This window comes from Pagrus major, chromosome 2 (genome assembly GCF_040436345.1).
Source record: "Pagrus major chromosome 2, Pma_NU_1.0".
Lineage (NCBI taxonomy): Eukaryota > Metazoa > Chordata > Actinopteri > Spariformes > Sparidae > Pagrus > Pagrus major.
The window spans coordinates 20480820-20507274 of record NC_133216.1 but is presented as its reverse complement, the minus strand read 5'-3'; the positions used below and the strand labels follow the sequence as shown (position 1 = coordinate 20507274).

Genomic DNA, 26455 nt, shown 5'->3' with positions numbered 1-26455 from the left:
TGAGTCAAACAGTTACTTTATTTATGTTCAGGTAAAAACATGAACCTGATGCAGTAAATTATTGCAGATCTTAGAAACCAGCACATGAACGATTGGGCCAGGAGAACATACAGTGTCGCCCTCCCCTGGCCACAGACTGCAGGTGCACACCACGGTTTGTTCCAAGCCAGCAGTGCAAAGAAAAAAAAAATAATAATAATCAACTACAGCAAGAAATAAAGACAATATAGAAAATCTTAAAATAAAAAAAAAAAAAAAAAGGTAAAGCAGACATTCGCACCTCAAACTGGGTGTGAAACTGCATATAAACTTTATTCCATAAATGAACTTGAAATGCTGTCTGGCCATGAAAACAATAAAATGCGACCAGCCAAAGTTTTGTGCCCGGCTACATTATGTGTTGAGGGTTGCTCAGAGCTTGGTCTACCAAGATAACCCTACACATCAGGTAGGGCCCAACAGAAAGACACTAACTCTATCAAAATAAGAGCAAAACAAATTTACCTGATCAACACATTGGTTACAACTCTTCAATTGAGCTGAAGCTCTCTAGAATAAACGAGGCCAGAACACAATCTCAACTTGGGTAGAAGGAGGAAAAAAAAAAAGATAATATGCGCTCATCACTACCCGCATTCAACCAACTGCAACTCTCGTTTCCACAACTTGAAGCAAAGACACACAGGGGGAGGGGGGCCGAACCAAAATGCAACACACAAACTGGGGCCAATATAATACAGAACAAAATGTGAACAGACGAACTGAGGGGAAGAGACATGAGAACAAAGAGCTATTCTATCAAATGTGTAGAATGAGCAAAGTCTGCAAATTTGTCTGTACAAATGATCTTTGGAGCTAAAGTAAACCTAGCTTGCTCGATGGACCCCCCCGCCCTCCCCTCCCCTCCCTATCCTCCCCTACGCCCAGTGACGTTTGTCCACCACTCCGGAGAGGAGACATCCCTTTTTTAAATATCACATAGCAATGCAATTTAAAATGTCACCCAGATGTTTTCATCTTTTTTTTAAACATTACTCAACTACTGATATAAGTTTGACTCTCTCTTTTTTTATATTTTAAGTTCTGTGAGTCATGGAACACCTTTCCATTTTTTTATTTTTTAAGTTTTTTTTTGAGAGACAGGGGCAGCAAATATATATTTAAAGTCTTAATTTTTCTGCAAGCTGCTTTCTCTAACAAGAAGGCTGTACACGTAGCCTTGATGTATGTGATTACAAAAAAACTAAGAAGGAAGTCATGATTTCATCAGTCGCTGTAGAAGGCATTTGAATGTGAGATGTGGCGAGATCAGGAAAGGTGGAATGACTGCTGGCCCTCGCGAGCCGCAATCAACAGTTTCTCTCGCATGGTCTCTATGCTGGAATAGTCAGGCAGCTTCAGGTAGTTGACGCAGGTCATGACTGAGGGGAGGAAGTCGTCCGGGTTCTCCGTCGACTCGAAAGTCTTCCTCACGATCGTCAGAGGGGGATTCAGGCTCCGGAAACCTTAGACACAAGTGGAACACCAGGTGTCAGGCACAGAGGGTACAGTCGTGGCTTCACATTTTATACATTCATACAAGCTTGATAAAAATATCTAATTTTTGTAAAGGCCAGAGAAAAGTGACTCACCTCCAACAGGCAGTCTGGGGCTCCCTGTGACAAACTGCAGAAAGAGTCTCTGCTGCTCAGCGTCGAAGCTGCTCAACACCTCAAACAGGAACCGCACGGCACGGCTGCAAAAATACGTGTGAGAAATACACATCAAACGTGTGTCCTGAGATGAAAGTTTAGTTATATCTACTGTGTGTTATGTATTGAGTAAGAAAAAAAGTAGCCTAGAACCATATTTTAAAAAGGTGCTCTACACTAAAATGGAGTTTTTGATGCCTCAATATAAACTCTCTTGGCAGAAGCTACAAGACTGTGGCTTGTGTGACTTGAATGAGGCAGCTCCCTCCTATTCAAAAATGTGCAAGGGGTCGTAGGATTGACGGTCTTCACCTGTCATGTGTGTAGCCGTGGTCCGGTCGACAGCACTCCATCAGCGTCTTGACGTCCCATGTCTCAGATTTACTGCCACACAGCAACTGGTCAAGCTGTGGCAGGAGAGGAAGGACAATAAACAATTAAAGAAAAGAAAGAAGGGGCACTGGTAATATTTCTTATGCTAAAAATTCATACATACACATAAAGACAATAAAACTAACAAACACATATGAATCAGTAAATAAAGACCAACACCGGCCACGACTGACTGAGAATAATAAAAACATCGAACGTGCTTACCTCTTCTGGATAGAAATACTGCAGGTGATGCAACGGGAAGACTGACTCGAATCCTTCCCTGAATGACTCAAATTGTCTGGACACTCCTTCGTTTAGAGTCCAGTACACCACCAACTGAAGGGAGTGAAAAGAAAGATTCAGACCTCTGAGAGGAACAACATCCAGGCAGACAAAAAGTATTAATCAGAGTGAGAGTTGCAAGAACAACTGTAGCCCATACCCTGAGGTACTCCTCCAGGTTGTAGATTGTGACTGGGACGTCTTTGCCGCCCTTTTTCAGCTCAATGTTCGGGAATCCTGGAAGGGTGAAGTCCAAACCCAGGTCCTCCACTGAGCAGCCGTTCATGTTCAGGCTCTCCAGTGCCTGCTGTAGGGTCTCCCTCGTCTGGTGCACACAAACAGACACAAACGGATTCATTAAGAGAGGAACAGTAGTGAAGGAGACTTGCTTTGCAGGTGAATGTACAACTGAAATGGGTTATCTATCATAAACACTATGGGTACCAGGAGGTGGGCAAGGCCAAGACTAGTGTTATGACCAGATTATATTTTTTGTGATGTGTTGAGGTCTTCACAGACGTCCTCTGTGTTGTACTTTACCTGTGATCGGTCCTGTTCCAGCCTCTTCTTCTGACGTATAATATCCTCCAAGTGCTGGATGGACTTGGCCACGCTGGGATCAATGTTCACCAGGTCATGGGAACTTATAGACATCTCATGCCGTAGCATCCACTTATAAAATGGCAGCCCCAGAGGCAGGTCCAGCTGGAGAATGGGAGCAGGAGGAAATAGAAAATAAAGACATTTGACAACATAAATACATTAAAAAGTGTTGTTTTCAAAACTCCAACATTTCAAAAGATGTCTTCAACAGATTATATTGATTATACCTGAGAGCTACTTCAGTTTTATGGTATAAAAAAGAGATTATAGCCTCAATGTTTCTAAAAAGACTCAATTACTAAAGAAGAGCAGTCTTAAATGTCAAAACTCAGTAGAAAGCAATAGTCTATTAAGAGAAATAGAAGTGAAAATGGAAGCAGTTACCAGTCTGAAGTCCATAATGGCTTTGGCCATTAGCTTTCCTAAGAAACGGAACTTCATTTTGATTTTGGCTATGTGTGCTGGTTTGGTCGTCCTGCCAAAGGGAACAGCAAACAGACCTCTGGTGCTGAACATGTACTTAGTTCCCTCTTGGCTTCCTGTTAGAGCAAAGATACAAGTGTGGTCAGAAAAAGTCATTCTTCAACTTCACACTTTGTATCTACGTTCAGTGCGGTCATATTTAGAAGAAGTAAAATGTTGATCACGAGCCCATCAGTGAGGAAATACCTGCCACTCCAAAAACATGTGCTCAGTTTCGGACAGAGGACACCTCAGTAGTACATTCTTAAATGAAATACAAGCCAACATGGCATCATATCTCTCCACGAGAGCCAACCACGATACCTTTAGGATTGGCGAGTGTGACCTCTTCGCCCCTCCACAGGCCGAGATCGGCTCGCTGGAGCTCCTGAGACACCAGAGCGTAGAACTCCAGAGTGGGGCCGAGCCCTGTGCCAACCTGAGAGAGTTTTAAGAGAATCATTTAGAATCGCCTCTCCCAAAAGATGAATTAAGACCATTTTATTTATTGACCATAACTTATAATACAAATACCTCATTCTCATACTGGATCTCCAACATTGCCCTGGAGCTGCCTAGGTCCTGCATCACAGACTCGGCCTGTTTTAACAGCTCATCGCGGTTTATCGTCCTCTGAAAACACGAGACAAGGGAGGACAGACATGAGGTTATTTACGATATTTCAAAACAGAAAAATGGTAAGAGCCAAGACTCAATTGAAACTCCATTCAGATACAATGAAAGTTGATGATTGTGTGGATTTCATCACATGTAACACAAAAAGAGTCAAAAGGTTTAACATGGCAACATCTTGTACCTTCTTTCTGTCTAGACGTGGTGCAACTCTGCTGTCCTGAGAATCTGATTGGTTGATCTCAGGGTTTGTGTCCAGTAGGCGCTGCATGGCTCTGTCACGATCAAAGGCAGTTACGTAGAATAACATCTGCCGGGTGTCAAAGGGGAAGAAGAAGGGGCTGGAAAGACAGAGAGGGCAAAGTGAGAACCAGGTCATATTGGCCAAACATGAACGCCTCCAATTGGTCTAAATGAAACACTTACCAGGTCTTTCCGAGCTCAATGAGCCAAGTAGGGATGTTCCCCGTCATGATGACCAGTGGGTCTTGTAGCTGACGGTTAGCTTTGGCTGTCAGCTTACTGTTAATGAACTCACTGGTAGGCATGATTTCCTTACACACAGCATTCTGCAAAACAAACAAAATATTCATCAAACTATGAACAACACTGATTGCCAGCAGGCCTGGGACAACACGTTTAGAGAAAGCCAAGAGAATATTTTAAATGTTATTGTATCTGTATCTATCACAGCTTTGGGATCTGATAAGTGTTAAATCCTGTTAAATACTCAACTAAATTATGAAATACAAACTAATTCTTTGTGAGATAACTAACTGACTTAAGTTGATTCCATCCTGTAGTAATTGTTCAAAAAATAGACTTACTTCATACAAGTAGAACCAGTATCTACTGATGGAGTGCAGGACCCTCAGCAGCAAGTTGACCTCTAGTGAGGGGTCATCAAAGGTTATGGTCTCTGGTGGCTCCGAAGTGAGGTATGTCTCTAAGGGATTGATGACACTGGGACACACACCATCTGGAAGTGATGGGAATCAACAGTCGTTATGAAGTTGACTGTGCAGATTCTGACTTGTGACAAACAGACAACTAGAAGTTGTGCAATATAAACACTCTGTACACCCATCTATGTACTGAACTAATTAAAAGGCAATAAGCAGATGGAGCTTGTTTTGCCTAAATCTGCACTGGACCAGCCAGCAGCTTTATTGTTTGAGATATAGTTTGCAATATTGAACATAATTTGAGCAACACATCACTATGAGATGTTTAAGATTCTCACCATGCCACAGCTCATCCTGCTTCTTGGCGTTGCGAGGTGAGGTTTTAGTGGGAGCAGTCTGTGCTCGGCCCCTCTTTCCACCCACAGCATCTTTGCTGCCGTCCTCGTCCTCTCTCACAGGCTTATACCTGTCAGGAAACAAGATATGACAGTTTGTCTCTGTATGTTTTGATGAACGTCAACGTCAGCTGTTACATCAGAAACTGCCTCCTGTCAACTCTTTACTTTTGTGACGAGACTCATGACGCATTCAAGTCATTTGCAATCCAAATAGTGCATGACATATGGCAAATAAATCTGCATGGCTGGCACCACTTGGTTAAATGATGGGAACTTTTTCAAGGACTGGTTGATGAAATTCAAACAAACAAATCCAAAAAACATTGCTCTTTTGTTTCAAAAATGTCTGTGAAGATTAAGAAGGTTTCAAGATGAAAAAGAAAACAAATTAAGAGGCACAAGATCTCCCCTGTAAGAAAAAAAAGAACAGTCGAGAGTTTTTCATTTAAAAGAAGAATTTTACCATATTGTGTGCGTTTTGGTCCAGATGCCAGCTCGCCCCAGTGGGTTTGCCTCATCATCCGTCGACTCCCTTTCTTCTTCCGCCTGAAGACTGTACTGCCGTACAGCCTGGTATACTGTCATGTTGTATGGTAGCAGGTGGTCACCGATGTAGAACTGTAGTCTGTGACGCACACTGCCAGAATTCAGGAACTGCGCCGCCTGAGTAAGAAACAAATGACATATTGGTATTACATATGCAGTTTATTGATACTACTGATAGTGATGCTTGCTATAAATACACATCAACACAGGATTAAGTGTGCAGAGATTAAAAGATGAGCCTCATCTGGTATGAAGGGTATCACGTACCAGTGATTCATCGATTTCATCATCTGAACCGTCGTCATCACTGTCTTCATCCTCTTCTCTGATTCGGCCGTACCCTGTGGAGAACAGATGTGAAGTCATGAGGCCAACTGAAGAAAGACAGAATAATCCCTCTTAAGGACAGTTAAAGGGACAACTTTTGGCATTTGGACAATGTGGAGGAACAGCAAGTGCCTGAGGAGAACTTAAATGGGTGGCATCACCTCTCTAATTCTAATTAAACAGTTACTCACCTCTGACAACAAGATATCTCTCAATGGCCTGCACCAGGGCCAGGGGGTCTATCTTCACAGGGCCGCCTTTCCACTGTTTAACATTAGTGCAATCTGGGTGTCTCTGCAGCTGACACTTGAGCTGATGTGTGTTGAAGAACTTCAGTGCCTGAGAGCCCCTGGAGAGATGCATTAAAATCACAATTTTAAAAATACATACCAAACAATAAAACTGTAATATAACATGAAGTCATTCTGAATAAGCCATAAATAATAAACACACAGACCTGCTGCCGTTGCCGTTGCCACTGGGGAAATCATGCACTTTGACTGGGAACTGCTCCATTTGGCTCAGGCAGCTGTTCATTTTGTGCACCAGTGCCAGGTACGGCCCATTCTCTGATGGGTCCAAACGACCTACCGGCTCCATTCCTGGAACCTGCAAACCAAATTGGAGGTTAAAAACTTTTTTTTTTTAAATTAGAGACAGTAAAATAACATGTTCTAGTTTCTCACCGGACAACCAGAGAACACATGGAGGAACCTCTTGAGCCGCACATCACGGCTGAGCAAGTCCCTGTCTGTGTTGGAGGTCAGGTAGACCAGGAGCTGCTTCACCAGCCCACTGTGCTGGATCTCAAACGACGACACATCAGATTCTGATACAATACTGGAGATCTCCACCAGGCACTCCATACCACCGTCCACCTGGGAAACAGGAACATACATAATCAGGAAAGTTCAGCCATTCAGACAAGCTCTAAAATACAAATACATGTGGTTTAATGTGTTGGTAAAGACTTGATCTTATTCTCACTGTTCAATAATGTATCTCTTACCTGCAGGTTGAGCTGCTCTGTGGCTGTGCAAAGTCTCTGGAGTACATTCAGTGCAGGGTTGCTGCCATCCACATTTTCAGAGTTGAAGTAGCGCTCCACAAACTTACTTGCCTGTTCTTTGATCCAGGCCTTTATTTTGTCTCTACAAAAGAATGAAAAACATAAAACTGATTACAAACCGTAGTCCACATAGCCAGTGACTGTTTCTCTGCATCAACACGAGAAACCAAGCATGACTTGACTAACACAGCAGCAGAAAACAGGAAACTTTCTTCATTAACTCTGGTTATCGTACCTGTTGTTTGAAATTGAGTCCTTGGGAGGTGCCCTTGCCAGGCCACTCACCCCCGCTGTACGTGAGGGCTCTGAGTTGGCATTGTTGGTCTGGGCACCAAGCTTGCCCCAGGTCTTGGGATTAAGACTGGCCAAGAAGGACGATTTGGGTGACTGAGTACTGGTAGGGCTCTTGGCTGTAAAGAAACACCAAGATGCATTAGGAGGGTTATCAATGGGCTAAGAATGCCATCACATTTCATGACGACTCAAACGTTGTTAAAGGAACCATTGATTAACCTGCCAGTGCTAAAATTTCAAAGGTTCATCACACATTGCTAATGCAACTGTTAGACTAGCTCAGTGATACAAAATATACAAAACATGCATGTAAAACATAAACATAAACTCCTTTGAGATGTGTTTGGATTAAAGTTGACACTATTTTGATACATTCTTGTGTCAATATGTCTAGTGGGGATCTTTAAACATCACACACAAACATTGACTGTAACACTTTAACTTACCCTGATTGTCTACTTTATCATCATCTCTTGGAGGAGAGTATTTGGGCCTTCTGGGCCCTCTTTTAGGTAGCCGTTTCCTTTTTAGGACATCGCTTAATCGCCTTGGTGGGGGAGAAAATATGAAATAAACACGCATATATTAAAATACATCAACAAATGGAAGCATATGTCAATTACTGAATGAACACACTACTATTGTCTAATGTGCTTATATTTTCAGTTTCAAGTAGAATTTGTTGAGCTAGTCGTCAGGCAACATATTAGCTCCAGCTGTTCTTGGTTGGTTCAGCACAGGATGCAATTTGTGTTCATGAGCTTATTTTCCAGTATGACCCAGAATTTGGATCTGTGCAAAAATGTATTTTTACAACACTTGTAAACAGCCAAACCAAAGCCACACATGGCCAAATACTCACCCCTGTGGGCTGAGGTCCAGAGAGTCATCCATGCTGTGCTGGAAGCTGGGTGAGCCCAGGTCAGGAGTTGCATTATTAGCAGATGTGGTGGATGCAGTGCTGATGGTGGTAGTGCACAAACTGGCAGTACCACTGGGGCAAGCCTTCGGGGGACTAGTGACAAGAAAGCTCTCAGATTCAGAGAGGTTCTTCACCTGGTGCATCACACCTTGAAGGGAAAGGAGAAAGACGTGCATTACAAACTGCCTAAAGCCTTAAATATAGCAGCAATACACTGCAGCTTCTTGCCAGTTAGGAAAGAGTCACTTGGATCTGGCTGAGGACTGTGGATCAATGTAAAGGAATACTGACAGAAACACATTTTACTGCCAAATAAAATAAATGTTTACAAACTGCAGAAAACCAGACTTGATGCACGAGTTTTCCATGGGGTTATACACTACCTTCTCTTCTGAAGTAGACACTGAAGACATCAGGCAGTTTCTGCATGAGGATCTCAGCCATCTGCAGAGAACCCACTACAATCTTCAGGTCCTGGCTGGATAGCATGGAGGCAATGTGACTGTAGAAATAAACATACAAAAAAGTCAATTTACATGCAACTCAAGGAAAGTCACCAGCTACCTGGCGTCTCTGAGATCCAGGTTTTGTTGTTGTTGTTTTAATATTAAGCTCCTTAAAGACGGTCATCAGAACCAGCTTTAGTGTCAATGTTAACAAAGTCCGGGCAGTCTTACCTGGACACAGCATGGTTCCTCAGCACATCCTTCAGCAGCTCTGCATCAGCAAAGTAGATGATCCTGAGGATGGCTCTAAGGCACTTGTGTCTGACAGCAGGGCCAGCTGATGAGCTGTACACCTCATACAAGACCCCAAACAGAGTTTTGATAAAGCACTTTGCCAGCTCAGGGTCCTCCTTCATCAACTGGGCTCGTGCATCTTCTCGACGAACCTCCTGATGACTCCCTGGAGGAAGGCAGTGAACAGGTCAGGTTTATTTCCTTAAACACACTTCAACAATTCCTCTTTTATACTGTACTTTTACGTCATTTGCCAGGACCTGTATTACCTGTATTGGGGTTGGCAAGAGGATTCGGTTTCCTCTGGATACCGCGTGCTGTTCCTGTGTCTTCATTGATCTGCTGCATAGAGTTGAAGTCAATTGTGTACACACGGCCCAAGGTTGACAAACTGATCTCATCCTCCCCATTCTGGTGGGCTGTCTGCAGGGCAAGGTAATCAAATACACCCCTAATGTCAGTATCATATGTGGATATGCTCCAATTATTGTGTGAGTAAATGTACTGACAAATGCTGACACTGCTACTAGACTGAATTATGTAATGTAATGCAACATTTTAAAAGATTCAACCCATTATTGATCCTTCAAATAGTTCTCTTGTAATGTAGCAGAGGTCCAGAATGATTGACCAGCATAAATTCTGTCTTGTGATACAACGTCCCACAATGAAAATCTCATCATAAATTTAGAGGTTTCAGACATACAGAAAGTGGGTGACAAAGTCACCTCTGACACATTTTTATACCTCAATGATGCGGCTGTCAATGCGGTTGTAAGGATGCCAGAGTCCCCGGTCATCCCTCCACTGCCAGATGGCTCCCTCTGTCGTCTGGGCACTGCCCTTCTTCAGCATTACATCAACTGCAAAGATGCCCTCTCTAGGCAGGCAGGGCATCAGCTCACTGCAAGAAGAAGAGCAGGTTTAGTAAACTACACAGTTCTGTTTACCCCGTATTTACCTATACAGTCATCAAGTCAAATTAGTTAGATTTTTATGTAAGAAGTCAGATGACAACTATCATTGGCAAAACAATTGTATCTGTGCTTCAAGGTGTGGGAGAAGCAGGAGTAACATTGGTGGCACTGTTCTTAAGTTTCTGTACTTAAGACTAAGAGTCTTACAGGCTACCAAGTCTTGTCATAAGTTGATCTTGAATTTTCTCATACTGGTAGCATATTTTACAGGACTAGGACCCCCAAATCACCATTTTTCTTCTCATCTTTCCCAGCGTTATCATAACACACACAACACTGAACAGAGGCAGGTAAAATATATATTACCATATGAGGGAGGTCAGTTCATAGAGCTCCTGGGGGCTCCGAGGTACCAGTTCAATTTGCTCCTGGCAGCTGCCGTTTGATGCACCACACAAGAGGAAACGCAGAGTTTCTGCGATGTCTGTTTAGAAAAGGTGACAAAAAGAGAATTTATCATCAGCATCTTCAACACACAATATTCCTTCACCACTGCTAAAAGTCTATCAAAGCAAATTATGGAGGCATTCAATGAGATGCAAGTTGAAGTTGACAAACAGTACAACACCACTGAATTGACCACCATTGAATATATATACATTGGCAAAACAGTAATGACAGATGGAGCAAGTAATAGGTGAGGGTGTCTCCCACTGGGTATTAGTATGTGTGGGTTACTCACTCTGTTTCATTAGCTGGACTGCCAGGCAGGGGCAGTTAGAGCACATAAGGGAAAACATGCGCACAACCATGATAAACATCCCCGAGCTGAGCACAGGAGGGGTCACTACCAGCAGCTGTTGAATGTTGGTCAACAGGTCCCGTGATGCAACCTCCTGCAGCAGGTTCTGTTGACAGACACAGACACATTAGCGGGGGAGTTGTAGGGGAAATGGAGGAGATAATACAGAAGGGGCAAACACAGAGAGAGCAAAAATGGTGTTACGTCTTCAAAAGAATTTGAAGTATAAACCTCTTCATGTTGAAAGTTGTCCACCAGTCTGGCGAAACAGAGACAAGTGCTTTCGACGGATTTTTTATCCTGAAAGAGAGAGACATGAATACAGCCATTAGTCAATCTTTACAACAGGTTACAGTAAAAGAAATGATTCAAATAATTAAAATTCAAAGCACAAATGTATGGTTGTGATACAGAATAGAAATAAAATACTTAAATATTGAAGTGAGCTATCCATGACCAAGTCCTGACTTCTTTGTAATGAGTGACCAACACATGAAGAAAAAAGTAGTACAACTTCTCTAAAAAGCTGTTTTAGTTTAAAAGCATGTTTACAGCAATGGTAATCTTCTTATCTTTTGCCCTAGACCACCAATGTATGATTGTCATCTTTGGTCATTTTTTTGTCATTCTTTAAAGCTACTCACACAAAACACGTGGTGACATTTTTTTAAATCTATGTTGCAAGATCTTTTGACAGAGGGTTACCATAAGTTCTGGTTAGCAGGCGGTTTGTATTTCACCTGATCATTTTATACTCATGCAGCTGTCTGATAACAGAAGAGGATGTCCATAAGATTATCTGTACTATGTAATCAGTTATACTGAGACACACAACATGCACCATTTCACTGTCTGAATTTGGAGAATACAATCTGAAACCACTGACCAATTTTTGACAATAATCTGCATTTAAATTGACTCTTTGCTCTTAAAAAGAAGTCAGACAAGGCTCCCTCACCAAGCCATGTTCCTTCTCCTACCTGACCTAAATGTATTTCAGGCCTTGCTCATCACTGATGTTGTAAAAATGAGAAACCAAACAATGTTTTCTTATTTATACCCATGTGTTTATAATCAATTACATTTTTGGAATGTGAAACTTTTTGCAAGAGGGGCACCACTAGGCACTACCTGTGCCAAACCCCTGCTGTGATGGCATTGAAGTTTTTAATTCATCACTGTCTGACATGGGAAAAAACATACCTGGTGTGTGAGTCTCTGAGTCAACAGTGGCAGAGAATCAGCAACAAAGTGAAACTCATCTGGAGTAATGCTCTGGCAGCAGTTAGCTGCAATGGCCAACGCATTTCTCTGAGCATTGATGCTAAAGAACTCCAGGTACAGGAGGCAGTCAGCGAGCCCGCCCTGTGAAAGACGATAAATGACAACATTATTGTGGTGTATTATTGAGGCTAACAGAGAGAGGGCGATTGAAGAGTGTGACAAAAAGACGAGTGCGAGTGCAACACTTACAGCCTGCAAAATGGCTTTGCTGTGTCGCCTTGACAACATCTCCAAGGCTGTCAGGGCCTGCTCTGCTACGTCAATGAACTGGATCACCTGAAGCTGCAGACAAGAAGGTGGAAAAAGCATTAGCACATCAAAAAGCCACCATTGCGAATTAACAAGTGATTAGGGACAGAGTGTGCAGTGTCTTACCTTCTCCAGGAAGACAGGAATAGCATCGACCACCACAGCAGAGGATCGAGGGAGCGCCTCCATCATATATGTGAGTGCACGTGAGGCGTGATTCATCTGTGTGCAAACATCAACGGCATGTCAAAATGGCAGCGGCATTACAAAAATGAATGAATCAAACTAAATGCAACTACATTTTCATGAGTAAAAGTTTGTCATACTCACAATATCAAAGTTATGCTCCATTTGTAACAGTGTAATCTGTGAAAGATAGTTGAGAGTTTAATAAGGAATCAAAAAAGTGGAAACTTAGATAATATTTAATAAAATAACTTTCATCTTCTATGAAAAGATTTTGCACAAGGTAAATTAATATTCAGGTGCACATGCAAGACAGCTAAGTATAACAGAGATATTTAATGACTAAACAAAATAAGACTAACCAAAGCGGGCACCACACTCTTGACAGGGAATCCGCCAAGTGTTTCCTCATTGCCCATCACCAGCAGCTGGCACATCTCAATAGCCGCTTGAAGCTGCTGAGACTCGTCACCTGTGGCCTGCAGGCCCTGGAGTAGCTGCTGAGCCTTGGAGCCTGGACAGAGAGAATTGTTCAGCTTTTTGAGCTCACTAAATTCAAAGAACACTGATGCACAGTTTAAAAGGTTGCACTCACTGGCTCCGCTGCCAATGGTCCTGTGAAACAGCTGCGACATGCGGGGTCCAAGAGGCCCAAAAAGATGTGGAGGGAGACCCCTGGCCTCCAGTAGGGCTATAGGGACCAAACAGCAAGGTTTAGAGAGCATATCTACAAAATATAAAACTAAAAAGAACTGTTTACATCTTTATAACTGAAGCTATAGCATTAAAAATGGGTGTGTGTGTGTACATTTGCTTTTTTGCCCCATAATATAGTGAATTTTAACAGGGACTGACTGGAGTTTCTGAGTATCTGAGGTGGATTAACATACCCTGAAGCCTTCCCATTTCAGAGTCATCAGACTCACTCTCTCCGGAGGTGGTCATGCCCACTGCTCCGGCAACTGAGCTTGAAGCTGAACACAAAAACAGCCTTAAATCAAAATTTGAATTGAAAAATAAAACTGTTTTTCAAACCTAAAAGGAAAAGGAGGTTTAGTTCCCAAACAAATTCAGTGGAAAATTCTCATCATCCACAGGTGAATGGCACAAGGACAGTTTTTCTACTGTCAAACAAGAATCAATAGTAGTGACATGACGGGTACCTGAAGCCCCTTGTGATGCCTCATCAGTGCGAGCAGCTGACGAGTTGGCCCCATCCTGGTTGTTGTCGGAGTCGGCCATTTTCTCCTGTCGGCGAGCGTCGGCTGCCCCGCGCTTGCCCAGGCCTGAGCCCCGCCGACTGTAGTATGATTAAAAACAGATTGACAATGTGAGTGGGCAGAAAACTGACACTGTACAGTGCATTCTGTGGTCAATAAAAGTACGAGATTCAAAACTGAAATGTATCAAGACTCCTGTGGGACTTTGTTATTGTCTTTGTAGCCAAAAGCTTTCACAGCTGACAAGTTTAGAGAAGGTTTTCACTTGACAGACAATGATCACGACACCTGGGTCAACTCGGCTCTGCCAAAGAGTGTGATGGGGGGAGCAAATGTGAATGTATCCCTTTTTTGTTTTGTGAAATAGCTTCATCAGCTTGACAGTTCTGTCTTTGTCATGTCCATTGGGCAGAATTTGTCTGTTTTGCCATCTTGCTTTGAAAGCTAACTATCATCATCCTGTGATGGCTGTTGGGTTCAAATTGCCTGTGTGGAGAAGTGTTTTACATAGACAACAGGCTGGTCGCTTACATCCTATAAAAAATACATTCTGGCAAACTTTGCATCACCACACAGCCAAAGTTAGTTTTGATTACAATCATTTCAGAAATTCCCTTTGTGTTTGGGGCAATTGTCAGACAAATACAACCACAACAGAAAGACATTTCTATCAAAGGCAGACATTTAACAACAAAGGGCTCCACAAAGAAAACTTAAAGGGGAATTGCCGTTTTTTACAACCTGGACCTTATTTCTAGCATAAAATACGATCATTTACTCACCCAGATAACTTTGGTGTCATTTGGACGAAATTAGATCCAGTGGAGCGCCGCGTATATCCATATAATGCGAGTGGTTGGGGCACAGAAGCGCAGCCTCTATATAACGCATTATCTGCCGCGAAACTAGTTCATTTCACCAATATTTTGTTATGATAGGCTAGTGCTATTCCTCTCTGAGTCCGGGGTTGCCTGTTATCAACATCCGGGGTCTGTAGGTTGACCTACTAACCTCTGACCTGGATGATGTCATCTCTGAAAGCCGCACGCACCCGCGACAGCTGGCTTGTTTACCTGTAGTTTGCTACTGCTAGTTTTTTGCAACATGGCTGAATATTTTTCCGATTCTGAGGTGGTGGACGATGACTTTGTTTATGATGGACGTCCTTACCGTTTTGAGCCAGAGAACACGGATGAGGAGCTTGTTGAAAGGAGGATGCGGAGGCAGAGAGAGGAACAGCTGGCCAAAGAACAACAAACTGGTGACCCCGGATGTTGATAACAGGCAACCCCGGACTCAGAGGGGAATAGCACTAGCGTATCATAACAAAATATTGGTGAAATGAACTAGTTTCGCGGCAGATAATGCATTATACAGAGGCTGCGCTTCGGTGCCCCAATCACTCGCATTATATGGATATACGCGGTGCTCCACTGAATCTAATTTCGTCCGAACGACTCCAAATGACACCAAAGTTATCTGGGTGAGTAAATGATCGTATTTTATGCTAGAAATAAGGTCCAGGTTGTAAAAAACGGCAATTCCCCTTTAAAGGTTCCTTGCAGAGTTCTTGAACTCTGATAGGTCTATGGAGAGTTTTTCTATCATTGGGTCCCTGTTTTTGTTGATCACATTTCCACAAACAAGAATGCACATGTGAGTACACAAGTGATGGGATACCCAGTCGTTCCAAAGGTTTCACCCTACTCTTCTGATCTACAGGTAGCAGCGAGATATGAGACTGCAAAGTCAGAGATGAAGAAAACCGAAAGCTTGTGACATGGATGTTTTCAGATTTCAAAGTAAGTAAATAAGTGTTTTATGAGGACAGAAATGCGTTTTGACTGTAAGCATACATTTTGTGTGTTTACAAGAAAACCCCAAAGGGCACCTTTAGGGTAGCTCAGCTCAATGTTCACTTGATTTTTATATGATATTATAATATTGATGATATTACAGTGGCTCAGTTAAACAGCAACTTCTCAAGTAGCAGTAATGGAAATATCTGACATTCAAATGTGATGGAATTAAACATTTGTATTTTGTTAAAATATCAGATCAACCCAGTATCAACAGAAATGAATATCAAAAAGGAAAAACAACAACAAAATGTCAGAACAGCCTTTGGTAATATCCATCATCTTTGTTTACACAATGTTGTGTTCTATAATTTGTGAAGCAAAAAATAAAAAAATCCCACCTCGTCCATTTAGAGCCACTCCTCCAAAAACTCATGAACATGCACTGCCCGACTACACTGACTGCCCCAAAGCTCTCGCTGCTGGCTAGTTTGCTACATTCACTGTGCTCTCTTAGTTCTTAAGACCAATAAATACATAAACAACTCTGTTAAATGTTGAAAATGCCACAAGTCAACACAAGCAAAAAAGGTGTCACGACAGTCTGAAAGGCTATCCAGCGTGACAGTTACTCAGGGTGTGTGATTTATGCTAACATTAGCCACCGAAGGAGGCCGTTGCTGCCGCCACAGCTGTTCGGCTCATGAGCTGTGTTTTATGCTAACTTTAGCTGCTACAGGAGTGTGTTGCTGCTGCAGTGGCGCTTTTATTGGGTTCAGGGGTTGTGTGCGCTTCTTGGTGCTTGGTTAGCTGCTCACTGCCGCTACTGCTCACTTGTCCTTTGTCTTAGGGGCTTTCTACTTCGTGTAACCGAGTGATTAAGCTGCTGAAGATCAGGAGCACAGCTCATCATTGTCATCGCTAACCATACCCAACTACCTAATGTCTCACTCGCATGTTAGAAAACACCTAATATTATCACAATGACCATAAACAACGAAAATGGCTATTGTTAGTACTCACTGTCAAGCTAGCATGTTCGTACTGCGAAATTTTGGCTAAACTTTCTCTGCCATTCTTGTTTAGTCGCTTGCTAATAACTTTATTTACCAATTTTTTTATTAGGTTCATTGGAGGCCTGCAACCACCACAATTACTGGATGTAGAGATTCAGAGACTGAATTTAATTTGTCAGAGCATTTAAATTACTGATTGCTGTTGGGATGTTATGAGACTTTCTACAAATATGACAAAAATGCTTTTAAAAAAATGTACCAACCGTAGCTTTAATTTTTCTGAGAGGTGTTTCTAATAATTGGCTTACCCTCATTGGTGTGCGCACATCATGAAACTAAATACTTCCAAATTGAATGTATTTTTTTTAGTCAACACTGGGATTTGTACCTGGTGCTGGCACAGGAGCCCGTGGTCTTCTGGCGTGTGCTCCGCCGAAAGCTGGGGAGCTCTGCTGGAGGAGACTCGCTGCGCTTCTTAGTGGATTTCCTCAAACCTGATGTGAAAGAAAAGTGACATTAACCCACCTGTGGACTACACACCAACACTTTGACAGAAATGTAGTCTCAATACAAAGTAAATTAAAAGCCAGTCTGATATCTATGTGGATTCGTAGGCCAGATAATATTATATTTGGGTTGAACTATTAACACAAAGTATTGCTTTACTTTTATAATTTGGCTGAGGTAACACATCAGAAACCATAAGTGAGCGGAAAATCCAATATAGCTGTTAGAGCAAAGAATGATGCAGATTGTTACTTTTGCATATAGTAAAGGCACTGGTGTTGCCTGTTCAGAGCCCTGTATCACTGACTGGGTGGGTATAAATAGTACCCCAACCATGGCCCTATGACAGTGCAACCTTCATGCTAGATCTGTGACTCATAATTCAGTGGTTTAAAAATAAACATTTCAAAAAGTTAAGACCAAATTAATTAATCATATATGAACTATTATTTCCTTTTGGTATTTAATTTGAACTTACTTTTGAATTATACCAGGTCAAATATCAATCCTTCACACAAATTTCAGCATAAGTTACCCAAATAAAGCTTAATTATCTAGAGCCACTCAAAGCCATTAAGCCAAGTATTTTCCTATTGTTTAGGCTGTAGTAACATTACTAATTCAACATGATCAAACTGCCAATTGTGCAATGGAAAGCCAAAAAGAGTCACTGAAACACAAGCAAACTGCATTGTATATGCTTACTCACCATTATAGCTGAAAAATGTATGTGTTAAAAGAAATTAGAGCCTAACGGATGAAGATCTTAGAGATAAAAGTTCTTTCCTATCCTGACAGAAGCAGCATATGAGTCCTTCCCTGCCCTCAAACATACCCCTGGTCAGCTGGTGGGCCAACAAGCTAAGCCAACATAGGAGGGGTCTCTCCATTTGGGCCTAGGGCCCAGGGCACAGAGCCCACCTCAGTTTCTATCCTTTCCACTGCCTAGAAAAGCCTGACCCCACACTGACCTGAACAGCTTACACACACTTAATCATACACAGCAAATCTCTACTGTAATATCTGTGTGGATCTGAACTATTGTCCTGCAATTTCTGCCCTCTTCCTACGAGGGACAGGTATCAAACCTTAATACTTTTCAAGTGCTGTAGCGCTGTGTATTGACAATTGCCAGGCACCAAAAGCTCATTTTATTTCCTCAGGTCAGATATTGCTTTATGAAAATCAATGTTTAGTTGATCGTCTGCTGTACTTTATTTAGATTTATTTAGAGTTCTTGCACGGCAGTTTGTGTTTTTACTGAGCCAAGTATGGCATTTGACAAAGTATATTTTAAAGGGCCGACCGATACATCTGATCAGACATCAGCCCACAAACTCAGTTTGTTTGTCCAACAGAGAGCACAAAAAATATAAGGTCTCTTCATCAAAATTCTTTGTGTTTATGATTGTTTGGAAAGCTGTATTTCAGCTTTTGAAAATGTTATAACGATACATACCCAAATGTACACAGACATTAAAGACCGAATGCAATGTTAACAACCTAGCTACCAAGCTTTAATACCACATCAGAATACATCCTGAAATAAAAATGCTACCTAGACACCACGACAGCATCAAAAGAAATGAACATTATTCATGAGCTCTTGGATTAATGGTCAGGTTACCAGACTAGATAAATACGACCAGAAATACAAGATATTCTACTTCTACAACATACCTGATGCAAACACACGTTTGCCTTCACACTGACCAGCAGTATTTATGTTATGTTTAGCTATTCTCCAGTTTCAGGCTTCTGGTGCTTAGGTCTGAAATCTGAGCCAGTTCACCAGCTCTGTGAAGCTCACACTCAGCACATGTGAACTAGATATGCTAGTCAAGATACACACGCTTTATTGTCTGCAGTGTGTCAGAGTCACCATCTGTATTTATACATGATACATGGAGATCATGATATGAGTTACACAGATGTCTTGATAAAGGCTTTAATGTCCAAAATCACTCTCTCTTTACTACAGAGTGGACTGTATTCACCCTTGACCATATCATCTGAGTGTGTGTATTCTGAATGTGTAAATGAATACACTGTGAATGAGGGAGTGAGTTCAGACTCAGCCTTTGTGAATTTTTATCCCTGCATGTAAATGGATTGTTCTCAATTTTAGCACTAATTGAGCATTTATCTGTATGTGTGCTGTATTTGTGTTTTTGCTCTATAGGTTAAGAGTGAGGTTGTGAATCTGCTTGGCTCACAGGTCCTGTGACACTTAATCCCAAAGGTGAAACCTCCATCCAAGCGCACGTGAATAATGTACTGACTCTGTACAAGCTAATCATAACCCTGTTTTAACCCCTAAGTGTTGAACACAATTTATAAACTGAGAAAAGCAAACACTTGCAGATACTTCTCTCACCATACTCAACTTTTCCTATCTACATTTCTAAAATAGGACCCAAATGTTCTCTTAAAGCTGTCAAAGAGATGCATCAGCTCATGGTGTGAATTAGCATCAACGTTCCTATTATGAACAGAGGGGATCCATATACAGGTAATGTGACTCACTTGCTAGTTTAGCTTGTAATCCTGATGGCCCAGGTTTGGAGGTCTCAGTTTTGGAGGATCCGGGCAAGGACAGTTTGGGTTTTGGCAGGTTGACTTTGGGGTTGAAGCGTGCTGCCCACTCAAATTTTGAAGAGCTGGCGCTTTTGGCCTGCTCCTTGTCGCGAGTACTGCGGCGTGGGGAGGGGCTGGAGGCTGAGCGAGAGCGTCGTGCCTTGGTCTGATCTTTTCCTTGTTTGACTCGGGCACCCTGCGTGGTGGCACTGTTGGTGCCTGTGGTTGAGGAAGAGGAAGAGGTGGAGGCAGAGGAGGAGGAGTCCGTCACGTTGCTACACCCAGCTTTGGCTGAGGCGGCCGATTTAGACGCCAGCTTGGTGGGTTTTGCAGTTCTGCCCTCGGTACGATTGGGGAGGGACCCAGCGGTGCTACTTAGACCGGGGAGAGAGTCCGCTTTCTTCCGTTTCTGGATCGGTGAGGCCCCAGCGGCCCCGCTCTTCTTACTCTGGCCTCGACCTGACGATGCAGGTGGTTCTGACGCAAGTGATCTCTTCTTGGACTTAGCTGGGCCTTTCTTGGTCTCTGAGGTATTGTCTCGGGGTTGTGGGATTGATTTGGGCTTCTTGGCAGGGGTCGGTCCAAAGGTACTAATTTGGTCTGGAGCTTCGCTTCGCTTCAGCCCTCGGGTGCTTTCACTCTTTGACTGGTGGCCTGGTCGCTCTTGTTCAGATGTCCCTGCAGCCTCTGGCTCGTCTTGTAACACAAATGAAGCCACGGACAGAGTAAGACCGCTTCTGTCAGGGGGTAAGAGGGACAACAAAACACCATCTCAGAAAACTCCTCAAGCTGTGGAAGGTGATCAATTACAATACCACATTCATTGTACTCATTTAGATTTAGAACAAAACCCAAAGCACGCACAAAAAATAAGCACCAAGTAGAGAGGAGGGGTACCTTCTTGAGCTGTGCCCTCTGGACTGGCCAGTGGCTGAGCTGGCTGTGGCTTTGGAAGCCTTAGAATTAGGTCTTCTACTTTCAGGTGGGGAATTTGCTTTATGTTTTACCTGCTCTGACTGCAACCTGTAAGGTTGGAAATTAAAGAGCAAGTGACAGTGTGGGTTTCTGTAATCAAGCCACATAAAAGAGAGTCTTGATCAATTCCCAAATCATTTTTGGCTGACTACATCTGCACATCCTGTGATCATTAACACCTTTATGGTAGCAAGCAACAACAGCTAAAACAGAGTTAGCCCCCATTTGACTCTGATAAAAGAACAAAAGATAAGTTTCCCCTTTGATCACAGAGGATATAACCATTCTACATCAAGTTACAATAAACTAAAGACAAACACCACCAATAAATTAAGTACAAATATCCCTCTACTGAACACCCCTCATTTGTTACTTCCTACAAGAAACCCCAACTAATATTTCCCACAAAACTTAAGTTTCTGATACTTATGTTGTATTTAGATTTTAACTAGAAGTGTGCAGGTCGACTCACCTTCCTGCGACTGTGTGGTCTTGTGGCTGGGCCGCAGCAGTGTTCCTCTGTGAACGGCGCAGTGACCCCCCTGGATTGGAATTAGGCCGGTTGGACATTGGCACCTCTCTCCTGAAGGGACATACCCTTTCTAGACACTACCATTCACTGCAACACCAGAAAGAAAGAAAGCAACCACATAAGAACACGGACAAAAGTCAACGGTTTCTCTATGCTCTCCTACAACCACTGGGTTGTCCTTGGTTTAAAATAAATTGCTGTGCTGGAGGTGACAGCTTCTTGAACTCTTGTACCATCACGCTTAAGCTCACCTCTTGAGCCCATCTGAGATAAACAGGGGCACGAATGTCTCATTGATTTTCTCGGGTTTGTACGTCTCCGGCTACAAATTCCCTCCAAGAAAACAACTGACCAATCCTACTTTGACATTACCTTTTGTGGAGGGGCAATAACAGGCCAAACAAAGACCAGGAGCAAGGAATGTGACAACTCACTGTTGATATTATTTACAACATATACATTTATACACTATATGTACACAGTAGATTTCTAACTGAAGTCAGTAATATGCTTGTTTCTAATAAAAAGAAATAAATAAGGTCCACACAGCTCAGTTTATGTTCCCAGATCCATCTATCTTTCCAGTCTGAATGCAGTCTCCCAATAATAGTCACAACAAAATATATACGTATGTGAACCACTTACAGTGAACCACTAAACGCCCTTTAAATGTTAACTTACAGTATGTACCAAATTATAATTGTTTTCACAGACTTCATACCAAAGTTCAACAATTTTGTATCATGAGTACAGGGTCGCATACACTATTTCTTTCACATTTGGACTTTTACTTTACTTTTAACCATTTGGCAGGAAGAACAATTGCTTTTAATTCATCCAATAATAATAATAGCAATTATAATAATCACCATCATCAGAATACGAGTTAAAAATATTAATACTACCACCCAAAACTCCTGAATAAAAACATGAAAGGTCACAGACAAATCAAAATAAACCTACTATTAAGGCAGCCTGCATGTCAAACAGGCAACACAGAGAGAACTATCTTTTAAGTTTTAAATATTTTTTTTTAATGAAAATCAACTAATGTAACGATAATTAATCTTTATCTTTAAAATTGCCATAACATCCCATAAACACCTTGATACCTAACAACAGAGCTTGTTGTTGGGGGAAGTTGTGGTAATAATTTAGTCAGGATTTGAAAGAAAATGTCTTTTACATACAAAGTAAAGTACAATATTCATCTCAGTCTCATGAGTTAATGACATGAGGGTACTGATAACAAAAGTGATTGATATCTTTGTAACACACACACACACACGTACACACACACACACAGTAGGATGATCTAATCAACTGATACACAAAGACTATTAAATCACAACCTAAATACTTTTTGCCATTAACAAAAGAAAGATGAATAGTTTGCCTGTCTAGTAAGAGTTTAAATCATGATATCATTGATCATAAAAATACGCCACACTTGGCAAGCTCACAGGGCCATTTTAGGCCTGCACTGACAGTGCATCCTCGTCTTTGTTTATTCGTCCAGTCTGACAACTGGTGCAGCACAGTCGCGTATAATGTGATTAGTAGAGCACATCAAATGATCGGCAGCTTTAAACACTCGCCGGTACAAAGTTTCTGCTACTACACCACTTAACAATCACGACAGGATCCGTGTTTTATACCCATGATTTACAGAGGCCTATATTTCTGACGTAGTTCTCTACCACCACCGACTAGCATGTTTAGCCACTCATACCCTAGCGACCCATACATTTTGACAGAAGCTTAGTCGCATCCGTATCCACACACACAAAAAAAAACCTCCAACAACCCCAAAGCGAAGCTTGTAACAACTGGATATTGAATATGGGGACGAGAAAAAGCTAAAAAGGCTAGTTACAACATACCAAAGACTCGTTGGTTAAAGTTACGCTGGCTAACGTAGCAGTGGATACATGGAAATGCGTAGTTGGCGTACCGGTGTGTCAACCAATTTAGCTCCCTAACTAAACGCAATGCCAAATTGAAACAGCTACCTTGTTTGTACCGTGTTGTGGTACGAAACGGCGATTTTTCAACATAACGGCCACGACGGACCCCTTAAGTGCCAAATAACGATCACGTTCACCTGAGATTAGCAACACATCGAAAATGGCAGCATCGGCTTGACCGTCTTTCGAAAGCGGTTTAATGTAATATAGCTAGCAGGCTACCAGTAAACCACTGTATGCTAACTTGGTATTCTGACTGCCATGACACACTGCTGTGTCTGGCAGACGATCAGGTTTAAAGGAAAAAATATACATGTCTCGCACGCAAGTTAGCTTACCTTCTATACTGTTTGACGGGATGATCAAATCAAAATTACACAACTGTCAAGTCGGCAGGTAACCAAGGCAGATCCAGTATCACTCTCTTAGCAACTGTCAACGCGAATGTTGAGTACACAAGTATAGCTAACTAATGTTAGCTAGCTACGAGGATCACTAATGTTTTCTAAGCTGACTTAAGGCCAATGCCTGCCTCTCACTAGGACACTGGCTAGCATTTTAGCTAATGTTAGCCAGGCAGAAACAAGTTGACTCCTAACAAGCAACGTGTCAACAAAGTGCATACTTTCTATTTTGAGTTGGGTAAAATGGTCGAAATAACGTCAAGCATCTTATTTAGCTAAGCGTCTCGGCCAAAATGACAAGTCTCGGGCGAATAATTAGCGAGCTAATGCTAGCTTAGCCAAATAAGATAGCGAATGTTCCTTCAATGACTGTTCACTCGTAAACAGTAAGCTGACAAAAATAAACACTCGACTGTTAGCTAGACGAGCTACCGTTACTGGTTGGTATAAATTAAGCTAGCTGTCTAGTTGACAATAAACCACTGACCTTATCAATACCGAATTAGCTGCTGCGGGGCAGTCACGTAGCTGACGTTAAGCGTTGTCAAATCAAACAAGAGCGTTATAGCTATTACCAGCTAACCTTGGCATGCAAGCTAATTAATATTAGCTAGCCTTGTTGTCGCTGGCTAACGCTTTGCCAGCTCGACAGGATGTTAATGGGATTTATTAGACAAACAACGGCCTCGTTACAACTCCCGTATGCAGTCTTTTGGTAGCATTTTTGTCAGTTACGTTTAATTTTACAAGTTGTCTAGCTAGCAGCTAGCATGTTAACGCTAGCTAGCAAAAAGAAATGGCCTCTGATACCTTTTAGACACAAAAAAACAGGAAAGCAGGAACGGGATTCGAGCTATTTTCGCAACACTGAACCATAATTCCTCCGATGTATTTCGGTATAAAATAGTCTCAGAGGTCCGAGAGACTGTTGGCTGAGATGTCACTGAAAATTTCTACCTTTTTGTATAATGTTGTTACCTATTTGTTCCAGTGTTGTAGTTGTAACAGGCAGTGCACCAGCTCCTCTTTTCTCTCTCTACCCCTGCTAGTTTCACATCAGCTGAGGGGCCTACAACTGCAATATACATCCGCGTGATTCATCCGCTCAGGGGACTACTTACGTCTGATCGTAGCTTTCGGCATCTGCTTGGTTTTTAGCCGACAATGCCGCTGCGATCACCGGATGCACCGATCTGTTGAAAAAACTATTTGTTAGCTGTGGAGTCTCCACGCAAAAAGGTGGAGCTATATAGTCCGCTTTTCACACATAATCACTGCAACACTGAAGTCACTGGTAACATTAGCTTGTCACAGATACAAAGTATCAATCCGCTGGGTCGTGACCCCCCCCCTCCCCCCCATCGATAAACATGCATTAAAACAATCACCTGTATAAATTAATATGATGCCACGCGTCACATCAATGTAACGTGTAATCCATTAAAGTCCCCCGCCGCTGAATAAACACTAGTGTCTTTTCAGTTGTCATGGTTACATTCTGCGTCCAAAATGGCGTCCTTGCCAGGGGGAGCATCTTACCTGAGTCCACCTCCTTCAAAACCTGTTTCACAACTTGTCACAACCAAAGCTGAGGTTTAGCATTTGTGTTAACGTTTATAAAGCAGAGTCTCACAGACTAACCTGGAGAACCTGTTACCTTGTTCAAGGGATGTAAATGTTCATCCTGCCTCAGGTCATGTTGGATTCACACAAAAGTCAATTTGGTTTGGAGAAGTGTCACATTAGGCGACACTGTTTGGGCCCAGCATTTGATTTAATGGAAATCTATGATTGCTTCTTTTCTTTTCTGATGTGTCTCTCCTGGATCACTTTGTCAGGGAAAGTTTGATCACCTGGAGCGCTTGATCTGATGACATATTGCTCAGGATCCGGTACCCTAACCCTGCTGGCACAGGTTTCACAGAGATCCAGAAAGGTGAGAGCCTCGTAACACGAGTTTACAAAAGTACAGTATTGTCTCTATCCGATGGCACAGACGTGGTGTATAACTCTCTATTATTCTTTCTCTCTCTGGCATGTATGTTTGTGCTTTGTTGTATTTCTACACTGTACACCTCTACATCTGCATTGTGTTTTGTTGTTGGACTGTACCAGCTCTGCGATCCTGAGACGTTTGGGAGCTGACTGTGAGGATTCGGTGTGCTGAGTTTACCTGTGACATGGAGGGCCTAGCAAATGCCATGGGCTGGTGGAAGATCTTTTTTTGTGGTTTAGAGTTGAGATATGTGATCTACAAAGATGTTTATTCCATTGGTTTAAAGGTGCAATGTGTAAAGATTGAGTGTAAAGAACAAACAGAGGGCGGCATTTCACCAGAGTAACCGCAAACTGTTGCTCACTACACCCTTCGCTGTGGCCAATCTTTGGCTGAAGTCACTGTAGGTAGTAAGCTCAGTTAGCCGTGCAGCTAGTTCACTTTAACCTTAATCACAGGTGAGAGTGTTGGTGTGTTTACACCACAGGCAACAGAGCTCAGCAGCCTCCCAATCAATATGGCTAGACACCAGACTGAATGAACACAGCCTCATTTTTCTAACGTTTTAACTAAAACACTATATCTTACACATCGCACCTTTAAGAGTGTGGAATATTCTTCAATACAAATCAGTATTTTGATGCATCGCCGTTTTCTTGTTACACTTTGGATGGCAACAATTACCAGCAGCATTCAGTGGATAGATGCTAGTAATTCTCACTTGCAAGTTATTCATGCTGCAGGGAGTGTACACTGAGTAATGTTACTTGTACATTT

At 42.3% G+C, this 26455-nt stretch overlaps 1 protein-coding gene across 4 annotated transcripts; it reads right to left on the bottom strand.

Moving 5' to 3' along the window:
- On the bottom strand, positions 1–24737 carry trip12 (thyroid hormone receptor interactor 12). Of its 4 annotated transcripts, none has more exons than XM_073480787.1 (42): positions 24661–24737; positions 21252–21398; positions 20702–20827; positions 19754–20541; positions 17109–17214; positions 13849–13985; positions 13576–13659; positions 13281–13376; positions 13048–13199; positions 12830–12865; positions 12626–12721; positions 12440–12532; positions 12170–12331; positions 11198–11266; positions 10907–11072; positions 10531–10648; positions 9995–10151; positions 9517–9670; positions 9185–9413; positions 8891–9009; positions 8448–8655; positions 8032–8132; positions 7527–7701; positions 7232–7373; positions 6909–7100; positions 6680–6831; positions 6414–6571; positions 6163–6236; positions 5813–6012; positions 5290–5417; positions 4874–5025; positions 4473–4615; positions 4231–4387; positions 3948–4046; positions 3738–3852; positions 3336–3490; positions 2889–3053; positions 2509–2673; positions 2289–2402; positions 2004–2098; positions 1632–1735; positions 1–1505 (listed from the first exon to the last, which is right to left on the bottom strand). In XM_073480787.1, the coding sequence occupies exons 2-42, from the start codon at positions 21347–21349 to the stop codon at positions 1309–1311; spliced, it is 6177 nt and encodes a 2058-aa protein (XP_073336888.1). In that variant the 5' UTR covers positions 21350–21398; positions 24661–24737; the 3' UTR covers positions 1–1308. The 4 variants fall into 4 exon arrangements, with proteins under 4 accessions (XP_073336888.1, XP_073336895.1, XP_073336903.1 ...); XM_073480794.1 differs by lacking the exon at positions 24661–24737 and adding an exon at positions 24493–24549; XM_073480802.1 differs by lacking the exon at positions 24661–24737 and adding an exon at positions 24170–24187.
- Positions 24738–26455: the final 1718 nt, after the last annotated feature.